Consider the following 16,908-nt stretch of genomic DNA (forward strand, 5'->3'; position numbering starts at 1 on the left):
GTTTTTGTATTCCTACTGAGAATTAATTGAGAGACTGCTTTGGCAGGAGTGACAACAAATATGAACCTAGATGGAATCACCTCCCCGCTGGAACTTTTTCCCTCTGAAACTCTAAGGATGCCTGATGTGATCTTCTTTTACAGGTGAGAAACTATTTAGAAACCTGGTATGTAAAAAACAACTACCCTTGCGTGAAGTAAAGAGTTCTTTAGCATCCATCCATCCATCCATTCGTCCATCTATCCATCCATCTCCCTTGGTTGGCCATTCAACAATATAAAATTACTATGACCTGGGAAGCATCTGTCCATAAAATACAGTTATGATCCATTGACCAAAGCATTTTCTGGAATTCGGTATTATTCTTGAGTCTGTCCTGTCCTGAAAGCAAGGAGGAGAGCTTTAGTCTATGACCAAAAATTCACCAATTTTATAACAATCAACAATTATTTATTAAATGCCTGTCATGTGCCAACCACTGTGCTAGGCACTAAGAAATACAAGTACAAAGAATGAAACAATATATACTTATAGTGAGTCATATTCTTGTATTTTGTTCCCTTAATGAATTTATCTTTTAGGCACATTTTATTTTTAGTTTTAGTTTTCAATATTTTATAAGATTTTTATTTCCAATTTTTTTCCTTCTCAAGATGGTAAGCAATCTGATATAGCTTATACACATAAAATTATATTCATACTTCCATCCCAGTGACTTTAAAATATTTTTTCTTTTAAATTACTATCACCTATGTGTCCACTACAGAGCCTTGTAACAAGTAAGTTCAGCTAAACAAAACCATGAACACATTGCTCATGTGTAAAAATGTATGCCCCATTCTGCCTCTGCCATCACCATTCTTTTGCTGTACCATCAAGCCCTTTGCTGTCCTTCCTAACTCCTAATCTTTCTCCCTTCCCACTTTCAGAGATGAATAAACCAAGGCAATACCAGACATTTGTTGGGTCTCTGTGTCACAAAGCCCATACGTCCTTGCTGCCAACAGAGGGCCTTAGGTTGATTCCTTAGAAGCACCAGTTGTTATCTGGGGTCTCCCTCAAGTGGTCTGGATTCCTTCCTTTTCAGGTCTAATGAGGTGACACAATCCTGCACTTCGGGGAGGTCAACCACTGTGCGAGTCAGATGCAATCCACTGAAGCCTGCCTCTGGAAGTCTCTCCTTGCCAGTGTAAGCATAATAGATGGGGAGCACTGAAACCCAGTTTATTATTTTCCTCAGCTGTTTATGTTTTCCATTATTTAGAAGATGGCTGAAGGGTCGAGAGGGAGAAGGCATGTTGGGTCTCTTAATGGGTCTTTGGGGATGCAGAGAGCCCTGAACTCTCAATAGATTCAGGAGCCAATTAATCAAAAAAAAATTTTAAGTACCTCTTATGTGCCAAATAGTACTAGAAATTGGGGACAGAAAGATAGAAATAAAATCGTTCCCACCTTCAAAGAACTTTCTACTTTTCTTCCTGTTTTATGCAAACTATCATGAGCTCCTGTCTCTGCATTCTATTTTTATATATATTTAGTTGGTTCTTTAAATCACTCTTGAGACAAACTAAGGGCTCTCAGTCATTGTAAAAGGAGTAGGAAATGCCATCAGCAAAGGACATACATGAAGCACATGGTGAGTTGAAGGTTCACCCTTAATGGCTAAAGCTTCTAAGCCAAAGCTTCTTTAACTGTGGGTTGCAATCCCATGTGAGGTCTCCTAATGGAATATGGGGATTGTAAAAAAAAATTTGACAACAGTCAAGGGTTTCTGAATACAATGACCAAGAAGTAATTCAGAATCAAATGTGTAATGAATTGGAAGTGTTTCTGGCAGTACTTTCCCACATTGTGGTATCATGCAATTTCATTGCAGCCTTAGTTCTAAACATACAAAATGTGTATTTTGCACTGTGCATGCACAAACAATGCCAGAAACACTTTGGCTCAGATTCAAGATGGAGTCACATAAAAATTTTTGGGATGAAAAGGGGGCATGAGTGGGAAAAGTTTAAGAAGCCCTACTTTAAGCAATCAACTAAATAGGAACATAAAAATGGTGTGTGGGGGGGAGGTCAGTGGCTGAGGAGGCTAGTGAGAATATTGCTGATGTATGCCCAGAAAAAGAACTCTGGGAGATGACTAAAAACCATTACATTGAATTCCCAATCCCTATATTTATGCACACCTGCATTTTTTATTTCCTTCACAAGCTAATTGTACAATATTTCAGAGTCTTATTCTTTTGGTACAGCAAAATAACGTTTTGGTCATGTATACTTATTGTGTATCTAATTTATATTTTAATGTATTTAACATCTACTGGTCATCCTGCCATCTGGGGGAGGGGGTGGTGGGTAAGAGGTGAAAAATTGGAACAAGAGGTTTGGCAATTGTTAATACTGTAAAGTTACCCATGCATATATCCTGTAAATAAAAGGCTATTAAATAAAAAAAAAAAGAGAGAGAATATTGCTGATGGTAGAGATCTTGATGAACAGAAAGCTTAGGGGTACAAAGGGCAATACAAACAGGAAAGGAGACACCACAAGATTGACAAGCCATCTGTCACATATGCTCTTTGTGTACAAGGATGTTAAAATGGATATTAAGGATCAAAGACTATGTTAGCAATTGGGATGGGAATCAAAGTGTGGGAGAAACGTGGAAGATCTGAACAAAAAAAAAAAGGGGCTGTCAGAGAATCTATGACAAGGTGGAACCCCAGGATTTTCTACTAGATGTGCCCTCCCTATAAGAAATATTTTCTTTTCTCTGTCCTACTAGGAAATGCTCAGATGGGACTTGTGATGGCTGTAACTTCCACTTCTTACTGGAGAGTGTAACAGCTTGCCCCCTCTGCTCCAGCTCTGACTACCATGCTATCATCAGTAGCTGTGTGGCCGGGATCCAGGTAAGATCCCCTGGCTGAATAGTCACTAATCCCAGGAAACATAAAAGTTTGACGCTAAAATCCTCATTTCCCTCCCCAACAGAGAACCACTTATGTGTGGCGAGAACCGAAGCTGTGTACAGGAGGCATTTCCCTGCCTGACCAGAGTGTTACCATCTGCAAGACTATGGATTTTTGGCTCAAAGTGGGCATCTCTGCAGGCACCTGTGCTGCTATTCTTCTCACTGTCATGACCTGTTACTTCTGGAAAAAGAACCAAAAGTACATGACTAGATATTCGGGTAGTGATTGGGATGGAGGATAAGAATACAAGGGGATGGAACCAAGGGGCTGGGGGGGGGGAGCATGTCATATCCCAGGAGTCAAAATTGCTGGCATCCTTCCCTGCTAACCACCTACTCTATTCTTGGATGCCTCTTAAGTGAGGGTCATAATATTGACCATCACCATGAGTAGTGCATTAGTAGTATATTGAATTGCTAGAAAATATTTAAAAAATAAATGTGGAACGGGTTTATTTTTCATTTTTCTGTTACCCTGAATATTTTAATTTCCATGGTACTTGGTTATATGTGCTTTGAGATTCCACAAGTCAGCCAATGTTTTTAAAAAAAAACCCCAGTTTATTTTCCACTTTGCCCTCTGTAACTCACCTTCCCCTGCCATGAAAGGGCAACGACTGTCTGCAGCTCAGCTCGCTTTTACAAAAACGCTGTCAATCTAAACTGATATGTTTGTTTTCCTGTCCTTCTCTTTCATAGACTGGAATACAAATATTCCAAGCTGGTGATGAATGCCACCCTTAAGGACTGTGACCTGCCCGCTGCTGATAGCTGCGCCATCATGGAGGGTGAGGATGTAGAGGATGATCTCATATTCACCAGCAAAAAGTCACTCTTTGGGAAGATCAAGTCATTTACTTCTAAGGTAATAGAACTGGGAATATGGTCCATGGTACCAGAGAAGGGCATCATTCCTAGGAAGGAATGACCCTCTTGGGAAGTTGAGTGGCCCAGAATTACTCAGTTCTGTAACCTATGGTTCTGCATCCCCAAGGTCTCTCACTCTCTAAGGTCCTTTCTAGTTCTAAATAAATCTTTTTCTTGTAGGAAAACTACTCAACAACTCTTTCTGAAAATGTAAACAAACCAACCCATATTAAAACCATATAATTATATTGTAGAGAGGGTTTGATTTTAATTAGGCTGGCTCTAGCCTTTTGGAAATAGTGCTTTATAAATGTGGAATCGTGTTATTAATGTTTCCCCAGACTAAAAGTTGATCTTGATCCAAAGCAGGGGACAAGACATCTTGTTTGACCAGCAGGGGGTACTATCCCTCAAGGCATCCTGGCCAAGTCCCAGGCAGTGAGTTAGAGCTGACAGTCAACGTGTGAGCTATTCAGAGTTGGGAGGGATAGGGTTTGTGTGGGTGAGAGGGTGAGCTGGATGCTTGTAAATGTGAACACTAGACACCACTTTATGGCTGGGCATGGGGCCAAACAGAAGGCATAGCCAGCATGAGCTGCTTCTGCAGTTCCACAAGTGCCCTAATTCCTGCCCCTTGCCAAATGACTTAAAAACATGTGTGGTATGTGTGTAAATAATAATAATAACAGTAATGATAATGATAGCTAACATTTATATAACACCTACTATGTGCCAGGCACTCTGCTAAGTGCATTGCTAATATTATCTCATTTTATCCTCATAACCAGCCTGGGTGCTTCATTCCCCCCATTTACAGTTGAGGAAACTGAGGCAAATATTTGGGAAAGAAGGGGGATTAGAGATGTGGAGGAGGAAAGGAAGGTCTGAACTTCTGAATTCTGTTCACTAGGTAGCTCCCTTCATTTTTTGTTTTTTATTTTTGTTTATTTTCTGGTGGGAAAAATCATCCATCCCAAGGAACTTGGCAGTTAGGAAATGGAGTGGGGAAGCACATTATAAAAATTCAACATTATGACATAGGAAGACTTTAATTCTAATTAGGCTGATGAGGCAGGAAGCTTTTGTTTTTTCTCTTAAAAACTTTTCTTTTTATCTTTTATCACCGGCTTTTCTAATTTGTTTGATCAGTAAGATGTACCTAAAAAAGAAAACAAAACAAAAAATCAAGAAGCTCAAATACTGACCAAAAAAAGTCCTCATTTTTATGTAGCTATTGAAATCAGGAATTTTACCCTTCTATCTTATCCATTTACCAACTAGTTTTCCTATTCCTTAGTCCTTCTTCAGTGACTCTCTCCTCCCCAACCCCAACTGCTTGCTGGATATAAAAGAAGGCCCAAGGATACCAGCCATCCCCAATCATTGTCTCTCTTTCAGAGGACCCCAGATGGTTTTGATTCCGTGCCATTGAAGACATCCTCAGGAGACATGGACATGTGAGGGGCCCACACCTGCCTCCTCCTGCTTCTTCACCTAGGCAGATTGTTTTGTGAGCCCGTGGTGACTTGGCTGCCCAGCTCTCTCTCACACCTACAGCTGGAAGATTCTTTATGTGGCCTTATCATAAAATGTTTAAATTACAGATTTTTTATATACACACCCAAATTTCCCCACCCTGCCTACTCCCAAACCTGCCAGACACATCCACATTTGTCTGTGCAATGCTCCTTTGCTCACATTCTGCTTGTCAAAATGATCCAGCCTCTCAAACTGTAGCTTTATCCACCATTGGTTCTCATTGATCCAAAATGAAAAAAAAAAAAAAAAAAAGGTCTTTCTTGCTAAGTACAGAGCTGACTTCTTCTGACTATCACAAGCTCTCCTTGCATTTCCTTACTTTCCCCTTGGGGAACTAGGTGCCAAGTCAGCTGGGTTCTCTTGAGCTCCTTTCCTTCTGATGATATTTTGAATCAAAAAGACCAATTGAACCTGGAGTGGAGAAGACAAGTGTGGCAAGTATAAAAGGGAGCAATATTCTTAGGAAGCACAAAAGAAGCCAGGGGGCTTTGTTTTAAGGGTTTTCTCCCCTTTACTAGATGGTACTTTTTCCTTTCTTATCACAGAGATGTTCTCATTGGAGCCAAGTAAGAAAGTTAATAAAGAAATTCACTAAAGAATCTGGTCAAATATTTTCCCTACCCTGATATTTATAGTGAAGGATTCCATCTCCATAGCTCCCTTCTCCCTGCCATCTTCCTCTGGCCTTCAAGGGGCACAGGCAAGCCACACTTTGTCTCTTTGCTTTATTCTATTACTCACTAAACCTGTAACAAGAGAGGCTGGAGAAACCAGAGCAAGAGTCAAAATTTCACCACTGACAATAACTCTCCCTTCACTCTACTGCTTGAGATGATGATGATTGTCCCTTGGCCAGTGGTCCAGTTGTCCACTTTTTCTGTTTGCACTATTTACCGGTCAGTTGATATTTGTTTGTACAGAATAGGTTATCATTGAAAAGTCATGTCTCTGTTCTTCATAATGACTGGGTTAGCGACAGATGACCTCAAAATTCTTTCATTAAAGCCTCCATGCTACGCTAGAGCACCTCAGTGACACTGATGGGAGGGGGGGTAGGATTTAGCAGTGAATAACACAAGCCCACTATTGGGGTTATTTCCTCCTTTAGGATCTGAGACTCTGCTGGGAAATTCTCCCAGGAAATTCTCTCAGTAGCTCTACCCTTACAATTGCTCCTACAACCTTAGGCCTCTTTATTTAGAGGGCTTGGTTTTTGCATCATCCAGCCACTTTCTTTCCTCCTGCTGCCTCAAAGGACATGGAAAGCTCCCAGACCATTCTTAAAAACAGCCCCAAAGGGAATAATCACACTTCCTTTACCCTCCTGATAGCCAAAGTCTGGCCTCCTCAGAACAAGCTTGAATTCCAGTGATTTGGTTAAAGCATTTTTCAAAGATTTCTCTTCCTCAGGGTATAGGCAGGGGGTCTACATGGGACCCTAAAGCACCATCAGGGTCACTAGTAGCCATCTTTCCATTACTCCTTGAGTTTTTTTTTAAGAGATCTTGGACATATGCATTTGTGTTTTAGAAATGTTTTCAATATGATTTCTAAGAAAGCCTAGTTTTGGTTTTGTTTTTTGTCAAGGAGAATAACATCTTATACAAGCTCTCTGAGGGAACTTTTAAAATCTCATTGGGATGCTCCTAGTCCTAGGACACAGGAATTAGTCATAAGTAATTTCTATGTTTGGCTGAGGGCACAAATGAAAATTATGATGTATATTCAAGGACCAGGAGATTTCTTATGCCAACCAACAAGATTTTTTTGACTTTTTTTTGGCCAAACTGTACATTAAAAAAAAAAAAAAAAGACTGACTATATTTATACAACAGAGACTTTGTAATAGATTTTTCAGCTTTGTGAAACCAAAATTCTGTCCTGTCAGAACGGGTTGGATTTCCTTTTTACACTGTTTTCCAAGAATTTGTAGTTTGTTAGGGGATGGGTAATGCATGTAATGTGTGTGAAATAAAAATGTACCTTTTGGATTTTTTTTTTCCTTGAGCATGGGCTTGGGGAATAGATGGGTGAATTAAGAATGAGCATTGGCAAGCAAAAAAGAGCTAAACATTCATCTGTAGTTTTAAACAGGTTAGCTTGCTGTCTACATCGATCATTCAAGAAACACTTATTAAGTGACTGCTGTGTACAAGACACTGAAGGAGAGAAGATGAAAGATATAGAATACAATCTAATGGGAGAGTCAGAAACTATGCTAATAATTACAAAATGTACTTTGGGCCCTCTGCAAACAAATATGCAAAAAAACCCAAAACAAAACAAAACAAAAAAACCTAAAAGCCATACCCAAGTGTAAGCTATACTTTGGTTCAGCTACTACTAAAATCCAGCTCATGAAGTCTATCGAATGCTGCTTTTCACCAGACCAAACCAGAGAACACACGAAAGCAAAAGCAGGAAATTAAAAAGGTCAATAGCAAGGAACCTCTTCCATCAACAAACACAGAAACACATTCTTGTTTGCCATCAGGGAGGAAGGTGACTTACTCTCCTAGGTGCTGTGTCCAACTGGAACACCCCTAAAGCTTCCCCATTGAGCTGCTGATCTGATTTTCTGAATTCCTACTGCCATCTCCTGTTTCTCTGTTGAATTACAACTACTATATTGCCTTTTCCCTACAGGAGAGAGGAAGCAGATCTTTTTAAGAGATGCCCTAGTTCAGTTCTTTTGTGAGTCTGACCCATGGCCATACCCAGCCAGCATTGGAGAAAGTCTCTCAGGGCAATTCTATACCTCAAATTCACCTTGTTCTCCTTTATCCCAGTAGAAACTCCTTTAGACCTAACCTTTCAGCCCCCATCTTGTTCCTGGCAACTGGCCTAAGTCATAGAATCATAGATTTAGACCTGGAAGGGAACTCGGAGGTCCTCAAGTACAAACTTTTTCTACTTATGACCCCTTTTCACCTGAGAAATTTTTATTCAATCCTGGGCATATAGGTATATAAAACAGGTAAAGAAATCAAACATTTACTGATAATCATTTCACAATTCCCACATTCACACAACACCATAGGGTATTGTAAACCACAGTTTTTAAGAAGCTTTAGTCTAGTATATACCTCTCCCCTTATTTTAAAAATAGGGAAACTGAAAAGTGATGGTGCCATAATTAAAACTCTGGTCTTATGGCTCAGTGCTCCTTCTCTAGGACCATGCTATCGACAAGCAGAATAGCATTAAATTTCACTTAACAAGATTAGAAGGGGCAGGGAGGAATTGGCCACTTTGAAATTACATTATTGCAGTTATATTCTAAACCACAAAATATTAGTGCATAAAAGAAGTAAAAAGTACTTTGAGAATTCAGAGGAAAAGATTAGGAAGAGTGGGAGAGGGAATATGAAAGAAACCATCATGCAGCAAGTGGCAATTAAGTCTTGAAGTCTATAGATTAGATTTCAAGTGCAAATATTGAAGTGGCCATTCTAGACTTAATTAATGGCATGAACAAAAATATGGAAGTGTAAGGAAGCATGGGATATATGTGAATGGAGGACATCCACAAATGCAATAAAAATAATTAGTATGAAGTGGCTCACAGAATGCATGTATATAAAAAACTAATGACAGATTAATTGTAACTACTCAGACAACCAGGTTTTCCTGTTTCTACACTGTCCTCCCCCAGGAACTTTACCAAAGTTGAAAACTTAAAAGAGTTTTATTTTGAAAGTTCTAGCACAAATGTTGTTCTAGTAGTGTTCCATGATAAAGATGCCAGAAGTAAAAACACCAGAAAGAAACTACATGGGCTAAATGTTGGTTCTAGATGAATGATATTAAAACACCTCTCTGTTAATTATTAACATTTTAACTTTCTGTAAGAATGGAACCAACAATTGTGCCAATGGTTGCAATCACTATTAGATGACTTTGCTTAACTTTAAGGGATGGGAGTGGGAGGTCGTAAAGGTTAGTAAGAGATGACTGTGGAGTCCAAACAAAATATATCAATACATTTTAAAAACCTACCATTGCTCCTGATCCTTCTACATACCACTAGATCCAAGATAAGCCAAGGATAACCCAGATAAGCTGAGAAGAGAGATTCAAGCAAAGGGAACTAAGAAATGAGATGTTAGGAGCAATCAAGATTTTTGTGGTTTTTCAATTATCCAGCTTCATTACATGGCTGCCTTTATGTCAGATTGGTCTAGGGAAACTCCCTCCACTTTATTTTTTTTGGATATATACTATTTTGTTAAGAAAAAGTCAATTTTTTTTAGGATTTTAACAAAAGTGAGCATGATGTATCACAAAATTTATTGATTTTATAGCTTTTTATTTACAAAACATATGCAGGGGAATTTTTCAACATTGATCTTTTTAAAACCTTCTGTTTCAATTTTTTCCCTCCTTCCCCCCACCCCTCCCTAGATGGTAGGTAGTCCAATACATGTTAAAAATGTTAAAGTATATGTTAAATACAATATATGTATACATATTTACACAGCTATCTTGCTGCATAAGAAAAATTGGATCTATAAAGAAAGTTAAAAAAAAACTTGAGAGGGAAAACAAAAATGCAAACAAGAGAAAGAGTGGAAATGCTATATTGTGGTCCGCATTCATTTCCCCTAGTTCGCTCTCTGGGTGTAGCTGATTATCTTCATTACTGAACAGTTGGGGAACTGGTTTGAATCATTTCATTGTTAGAGTCCGACAGAATTGATCAGCATATATCATTGTTGTTGAAGTGTATAATGATCTCCTGGTTCTTCTCGTTTCACTTAACATCAGGACATGTAAATCTCTCCAGACCTCTCTGAAATCATCCTGTTGGTCATTTCTTACAGAACAATAATATTCCATAACATTCATGTAGCACAATTTGTTCAGCCATTCTCCAATTGATGGGCAGTTTCCAGTTTCTGGCCACTACAAAAAGGGCTGCCACAAACATTTTTGCACATGGGTCCCTTTCCCTTCTTTGAGATCTCATTGGTATATAAGTGCAGTAGTAACACTGTTGGATCAAAGGGTATGTACAGTTTGATAACTTTCTGAGCGTAGTTCCAAATCGCTCTCCAGAATCAACCCACTTTATATAATACTTGAAACTGGAAGCTATTTTCCCCAAAACCACACTGTGAAATAGATAAACTGATTATTTCTTAAGCACAGACTGTACCAAGTACCATATTGGTACTTGGGGGAGGTAGTGGAGAGCTTTTGGAAATAAAAGGAAAGATCTGGAAAAAAAAATCTGAGGCTTTAAGAGAAAGCCTTTTGAAAAGTCAAAAACAATTTTGAATCTAGTTCCCCAGCTCTAGTCCATCTGGATTCTAAAGGGGCTAGCTAGTCCAGATATCTCACAGTAGGGAATAGTAGATGTTTTGAGATTTAACTGCTGTAATTATTGGACACAACTTGGGCTTTGTTGCAAATCACTTGGAGAATCATCCCAAGAAATCATTTTATTCAGCCCTGTAATTCAGCCTACCAATGATTTGGGCGGAGTTGCAGGAATATCTTGTATTCCCTGCCTTACCACATCTTTGACTCAAGGATTACTTCTCTCTGCACTTGTTTGCCATTAAGTTTAAACACTAATACCTTAAGCAAACTCAATTCGAGGGGGGCAGGTCCAGACAGACCCCCTTTGTAAGCTTCTCTGCAAGCAGTCACATGCCAAGTGATTCTATGGCTCAGGGCCCTTTGGCAGAGCCTGTGCGGAGAGAAGGGCAAACAGGTTGTAAGTAGGTGGAATTAATGGTATTGGTAGACTTAGTTTGAGAATTGTAAATGGAGTAGTGCTCTATGACCTACTTGTGGCTAATAGTGGGCAATGGGTGAAGAAATAGAGATCATGTAGTTTACCAAATCATCCTCTTCCCACATTTCTTTTAGCAGAGGATTTCATTTCATTCTTCACTGTAAAAATTGAGGGCGTTCATTTTTATCTCCAATTTATCCTGAATGTGACTTGTTTGTACATAGCTGTTTGCATGTTGTCTCCTTTAAGAGATGAAGATCCTTGAAAGCCTGGACTGGATTTTTTTTTTTGAGGGGGAGTGGAGAGAAGCAGAGGGCTTTGCCTTTATATCCAAAGCACTTAGCCTGGTTCTTGGCACTTAGTATATGCTTAATAAATGCTTGTTGACTTGCTTTTATATCACATTTCCAAATGACACTTCCCTCCTCATTAAACCTTCCCTGGTTAATGGAGAAAAATCCACTGGCATCCTCTATATGTATTTTTTAATGTGTATGTGTGTATTATATATACACATATACATACACATACACATATACATATATATCAAAATTATATATAATGTAGATAAATCAAAATGATATATGACAGATATATTGATATATATTTCGATATTTATATATACGATTTAATGTGTATATATGTTTATATACCATATTTAATGTGTATGAATGTATATATGTATGTGTGTATACACACATACATATATACATATACACACAAAAACACACACAAATAGTATTTGAAACATTCCACACCCACATCTCCTACAAAAGGAGAAAGATGCATTTTTTTTCTCTCTTAGGGACTCAGCTCATTCATTTTAATTACACATAATTCAATTTTGTGGTAGTTTGTCAACAATCATTTAAGTGCCTTCTGTATGTTGGGCACTGTGTGAAGCACTATGTGTACAAAACCAAAACCAAAATGTTTCCCGCCTTCAAGTAGCTTATATTCTATTGTGAAGAAACTATATGTGTACAGAAATTATATTCAAAAGAATATCTCGGTGGGTGGGGACAAATGAACCCTGTAATCAAGAGAGATTTCTTGTAGAAGGTGATACTTGAGTTGAGCTTTGAAAGATTCTCTAAGGTGAAGAGGGAATGCTTTTCAGACATAGGGAACAGTCTGTGCAAAGACCTGATGATGGGAAATAAACATTCAAGGGGAACAAGTCTATGCTTTTTAAAAAAAAATTTACTTTGTTACATTTGAGTTCTGAGTTATCTCCCTCTCTTCCTCCCTTCCAACCCCACATTAAAGAAGACCAACATGGGTACAAATATTTGTTTATCTTTCCTTCTCAAAAAGGATCATGACATCAGGGAGATGATGCCATAATATACAAACTGGATTTGAGAGAGGGAGGGCTGTGCAAGATTGCCTACCTCACTTTCTTTGGAGTCATCTGAGTCCAGGGGCCAGATACCGATTAGGATTATTGGAGGCGCATTTAGTGATTAAGAGTAGGTAAGAAAGAACTATGTCAAAGAGTGGCCTTTCTTACCTGGTCAAAAAAAAAAAAAAGTAATTATCTGGGAGGGGAAGACCCTCTGTTTCTGGCCAAATTAAAATTAATTGCTATTTACATTCACTCAGAGGCAATCCTTGCCCAAAGACCAAGGGCCCGGGACCTTTAGTTTGGCCAGTCTTGAGAGCCACGAATGATTTGCATGTCTCCTTAGATGATTCTGTGAATTTTGCAGCTAACTTCTATCTTTCTACAGAATTCCAATATTGCTCTCCTTTTTCCTCTAGGATTGCCTAGTATGATTGGATGTCTTAAATAATTCATTTCAAAAACAAAATTAATTTCCAAAAACACTCCTCCATTTCCATTAAAGATGCCATTCCTTATCTACAAGTCATTCCCCAATTGATAAAATATATGAGCAAGCCATTTTTTAGATTTTTTAGATTTTAGATTTAGTGATATAAAAAATGTTCTAAGTCATTAATTAGAGAAATGCAAATTAAAACAATTCTGAGATACCACCCAAATTGACTAGGAAAAAATAATGTTGCAGGGGATATGGGAAAATTGGGACACTAATGCTTTGTTGGTGAAGTTGTAAACTGATCCAACCATAGAAGAGAGTAATTTATAACTATGCCCAAAGTGCAATCAAATTGTTCTTATTCTTTGATCCAGCTTTAACCACTGTATCTAAGGAGATTTTTTTAAAAGGGAAAATGATCTACTTTTACAAAAATATTTATATCAGCTCTTTTTATGTAGTACAGAATTGGAAATTGAGGGGATAGCCATCAACTGGAGAATGGCTGGACAAGTTGTGGCATATGAATGTAATATAATACTGTAAGGAATGTGTTATAAGTGCTAGTGGAAATGATGAGCAAGTAGATTTATAGAAAAACCTGAAAAGACTTACATGAACTGATGCAAAGTGAAGTGAGCAGAACCAGGAGAACACTGTATAATAAAAAGCAACGTTGTATGATGGTCAACTATCAATAACTTAGCTATTCCCATCATCACAATGATCCAAGGCAAATACAAAGGACTTTTGATGAAAAATGCTATCCATATCCAGAGAAAGAACTGATAAACTCTGAATGCAGATGAAAGAATACTATTTTCACCTTTTTTTGGTATGTTTCTTTTTCCTTGGGGGTTTCTTTCATATCACGACTAATATGGAAATATGTTTTACATGACTGCACACATATAATCCATATCAAATTGCTTAGAAGAAAATTTAGAACTCAAAAAAAATTTAAATGAAAGTTAAAATTTGTCTTATATTATAATTGGGGAAAAAATTAAAAAATAAAATACTATTTTTAAAAAGATATCATTATTCTTTTAGTCACCCAGATTTGCAACTTTGATTTCTTCCTTGGCTCATCATTTTTTTTTACATGTTTCATCAATTGCTAAATCTTTTTGTTTTTATCTTTGGCACATGCCGCCACCTCTTTATTCACACAGTTCCCACCATGGTTCAGGCCATCACCATCTGCTATAATTTCCTAATTGGTCACTCTGCCTTTTTACCAAAGTGATTTTCCTAATGTACAGTTTTAACCATGTTACTCACTTATTGAATTAATTCCACTGGCTCCCTTTTGCTTTTAGGATCAAAAATAATCTCTTATTTGGCATTTAACTCTTCACATGCTGACCCCATCCTTTCTTTACAGCTTTCCTATACAATACTTTACCTATTCTGTGGTCCAGGCATATTGGACACTCACACATCTTTCCATCATCAGCTAGCTAACTAAATGGATGGATGGATAGGTTTAGATAGATGGATAGATAGATGGATGGATGGATGATAGATGATAGATAAGATAGGAAGAGACAAAAAGAGAAACAGAAAGCGTTATGATGTGTGGGGTAATCAAGAAAAGTAAAGTAACTCCATTTTGTTTGCAATTCCTTTTTCTTGTTACTAACCCTATTTGTACTGCAGCCCCTGATAATAACCTTGCTAATAACCTCTCTTAGGGTTGAAACATCAAGTATCCAAAATGGTCCTATTAGGGTCAAGTTACTAGAAATAACCAATTCAAACAATTGCCTTTTCCATTTATACATCCCTAATCTTAACCCCAAACCTTCAGCAACAACCCTATCCAATCAAGAGGTATCTTATATCGAATTTACCCCCTGTCTAATTGAATTTTATGTAATAATATTTGTCCTTTTGTTCCTTAGGGAGTCTCTGCCCTATGGGTAGAGCTTCTTGTTTGATAAACCCAATTCAATAAACCCTCATTGATTCCTAAATTTCTGATTCTGATTTTTATTCTAGCACCAACAATTTTACCCATAGATAAGAGCACTGGGAACTATGCTAAATGCTAGAAATACAAAAACAAACAAAAAAGGCAGTACTTCAAGAAGCATAAATCCTAATGGAAAAAACAACATACATAAGGGAAGAAAAGCAGTGGAGAGTAAAGAAAATGATGAGAAGGATAGAGATGGAAAAGTCAAGAAAGTCAGAAGCAGAACAGGGTTTTAAGTAAACACGATTGGTCTGGGTACTCAAATGGAAGTTCCTCTGCCAGAGGAGGGGGCTGTGGTGTAGGGAAGGAATGGAAAAGTATGGAGAGTAGAGAGTTAGAAGAAACAAAATATCTTATCAAAAACTCCACTGTCTTCACTGATGAATGCAGGAAAGATTAATTTTACATTCTTACAAGAATGGGTGCCTAGGTAAGGTAGACACACCTTTGAAACTCCAAAGGCAGCATTTTATTTCCAATCCTGAGGCACAACTCCCTCCCTGATTCCCTTTAATTGGACGTTACAGAAGTTACAGAACATGAATCTCTACATCTCCAGGAGCTTTCATTCTAGGAAGAAGATAACAGTGGAGAATTAAGGGAAAGAACAAAAAAATTCTCAGGCCACCCCCACTTACAAGTCAGTCACTGCCCCCAAAGAGCTTATATTCTTTTGGGGGAAGATAACTAACTTCTACCCTTGATTATTCTTTGATATCCTTATGGATTTCAATTTTCTAATTTATTTCATCTCTCCAATTCAATTTTCACTTTGAATTATTCAATCAAATTGAATGATTTAACCAAATAAATGCCCATTCATTTCTCACAGAGTGGACCTGATCTTAAAATATGATTGTTGCATTCACTCCTCCATACCTGAAATGTTTGTTCCTCTGCTTCTTAGAATCCCTACTTTTTGTTAAAACTCAGCTCAAAATTTGGAACTATGCTCAAAAAGTTGGAAATACCCTTTGATCCAGCAGTGTTACTACTGGTCTTATATCCCAAAGAGATTATAAAGAAGGGAAAGGGGCCTGTATGTGCAAGAATGTTTGTGGCAGGTCTCTTTGTAGTGGCCAGAAACTGGAAACTGAGTGGATGCCCATCAGTTGGAGAATGGCTGAATAAATTGTGGTATATGAATATTATGGAATGTTATTGTTGTGTAAGAAATGACCAACAGGATGATTTCAGAAAGGCCTAGAGAGACTTACATGATCATTATATAGTTCAACAACAATACTATATGATGATCAATTCTGATGGACGTGGCCCTCTTCAACAACAAGATGAACCAAATCAGTTCCAATAGAGCAGTAATGAATTGAACTGGCTACACCCAGCAAAAGAACTCTGGGAGATGACTAAAAATCATTACATTGAATTCCCAATCCCTATATTTTTGTCTGCCTGCATTTTTTATTTCCTTCACAGGCTAATTATACACTATTTCAAAGTCTGATTCTTTTTGTGCAGCAAAATAACTGTTTGGACATGTATACTAATATTGTATTTAATTTATACTTTAACATATTTAACATGTATTGGTCAACCTACCATCTGGGGGAGGGGGTGGGAGGAAGGAAGGGAAAAATTGGAACAAAAGGTTTTGCAATTGTCAATTCTGTAAAATTACCCACGCATATAACTTGTAAATAAAAAGCTATAATATATTTAAAAAAAAAAAAAAAAAACTAAGTTCAAGCCTTTCCCAGTATCCCAGCTGCTACATTTGATTTGTGTGTAGTACATATTGTGTCTCTTGTTTAGAACATAAGCTCCTAGGGACTATTTTACTCCGGCCTTTATATCTCCAGTGCCTAGCATATACTCAAAGGGATCTGTGATCTCATCCATTCAGGAGTATCCTTCAACATACAGATGGATAGCAACCCATCCATACCTGCCCATCTTGCTCAAATTTCATCCAGGTCTTCCCAAAAGTCTGTCATGGAGGCTGAAGGCCTTCTACCCACACTGAAAGGATGCAAGTAGACATTTAAAAAATCCAAAAT

General features: G+C 37.8%; 1 protein-coding gene across 2 annotated transcripts in view; it reads left to right on the plus strand.

Annotated features, from left to right (window-relative positions):
• Nucleotides 1-7,371, plus strand: part of KIAA1324 (KIAA1324 ortholog) — a 108,687-nt gene extending 101,316 nt beyond the window's left edge. For both annotated transcript variants that reach the window (XM_031967207.1, XM_003769731.3), the window contains exons 17-22: nucleotides 47-143; nucleotides 1,088-1,189; nucleotides 2,788-2,914; nucleotides 2,997-3,175; nucleotides 3,676-3,841; nucleotides 5,242-7,371. In XM_031967207.1, the coding sequence (XP_031823067.1) occupies nucleotides 47-143; nucleotides 1,088-1,189; nucleotides 2,788-2,914; nucleotides 2,997-3,175; nucleotides 3,676-3,841; nucleotides 5,242-5,304 (734 nt within the window). In that variant the 3' untranslated portion in view covers nucleotides 5,305-7,371. The remainder of the gene's footprint in view (nucleotides 1-46; nucleotides 144-1,087; nucleotides 1,190-2,787; nucleotides 2,915-2,996; nucleotides 3,176-3,675; nucleotides 3,842-5,241) is intronic.
• Nucleotides 7,372-16,908: the final 9,537 nt, after the last annotated feature.

The sequence above is a fragment of the Sarcophilus harrisii genome, chromosome 4 (genome assembly GCF_902635505.1).
Source record: "Sarcophilus harrisii chromosome 4, mSarHar1.11, whole genome shotgun sequence".
NCBI lineage: Eukaryota > Metazoa > Chordata > Mammalia > Dasyuromorphia > Dasyuridae > Sarcophilus > Sarcophilus harrisii.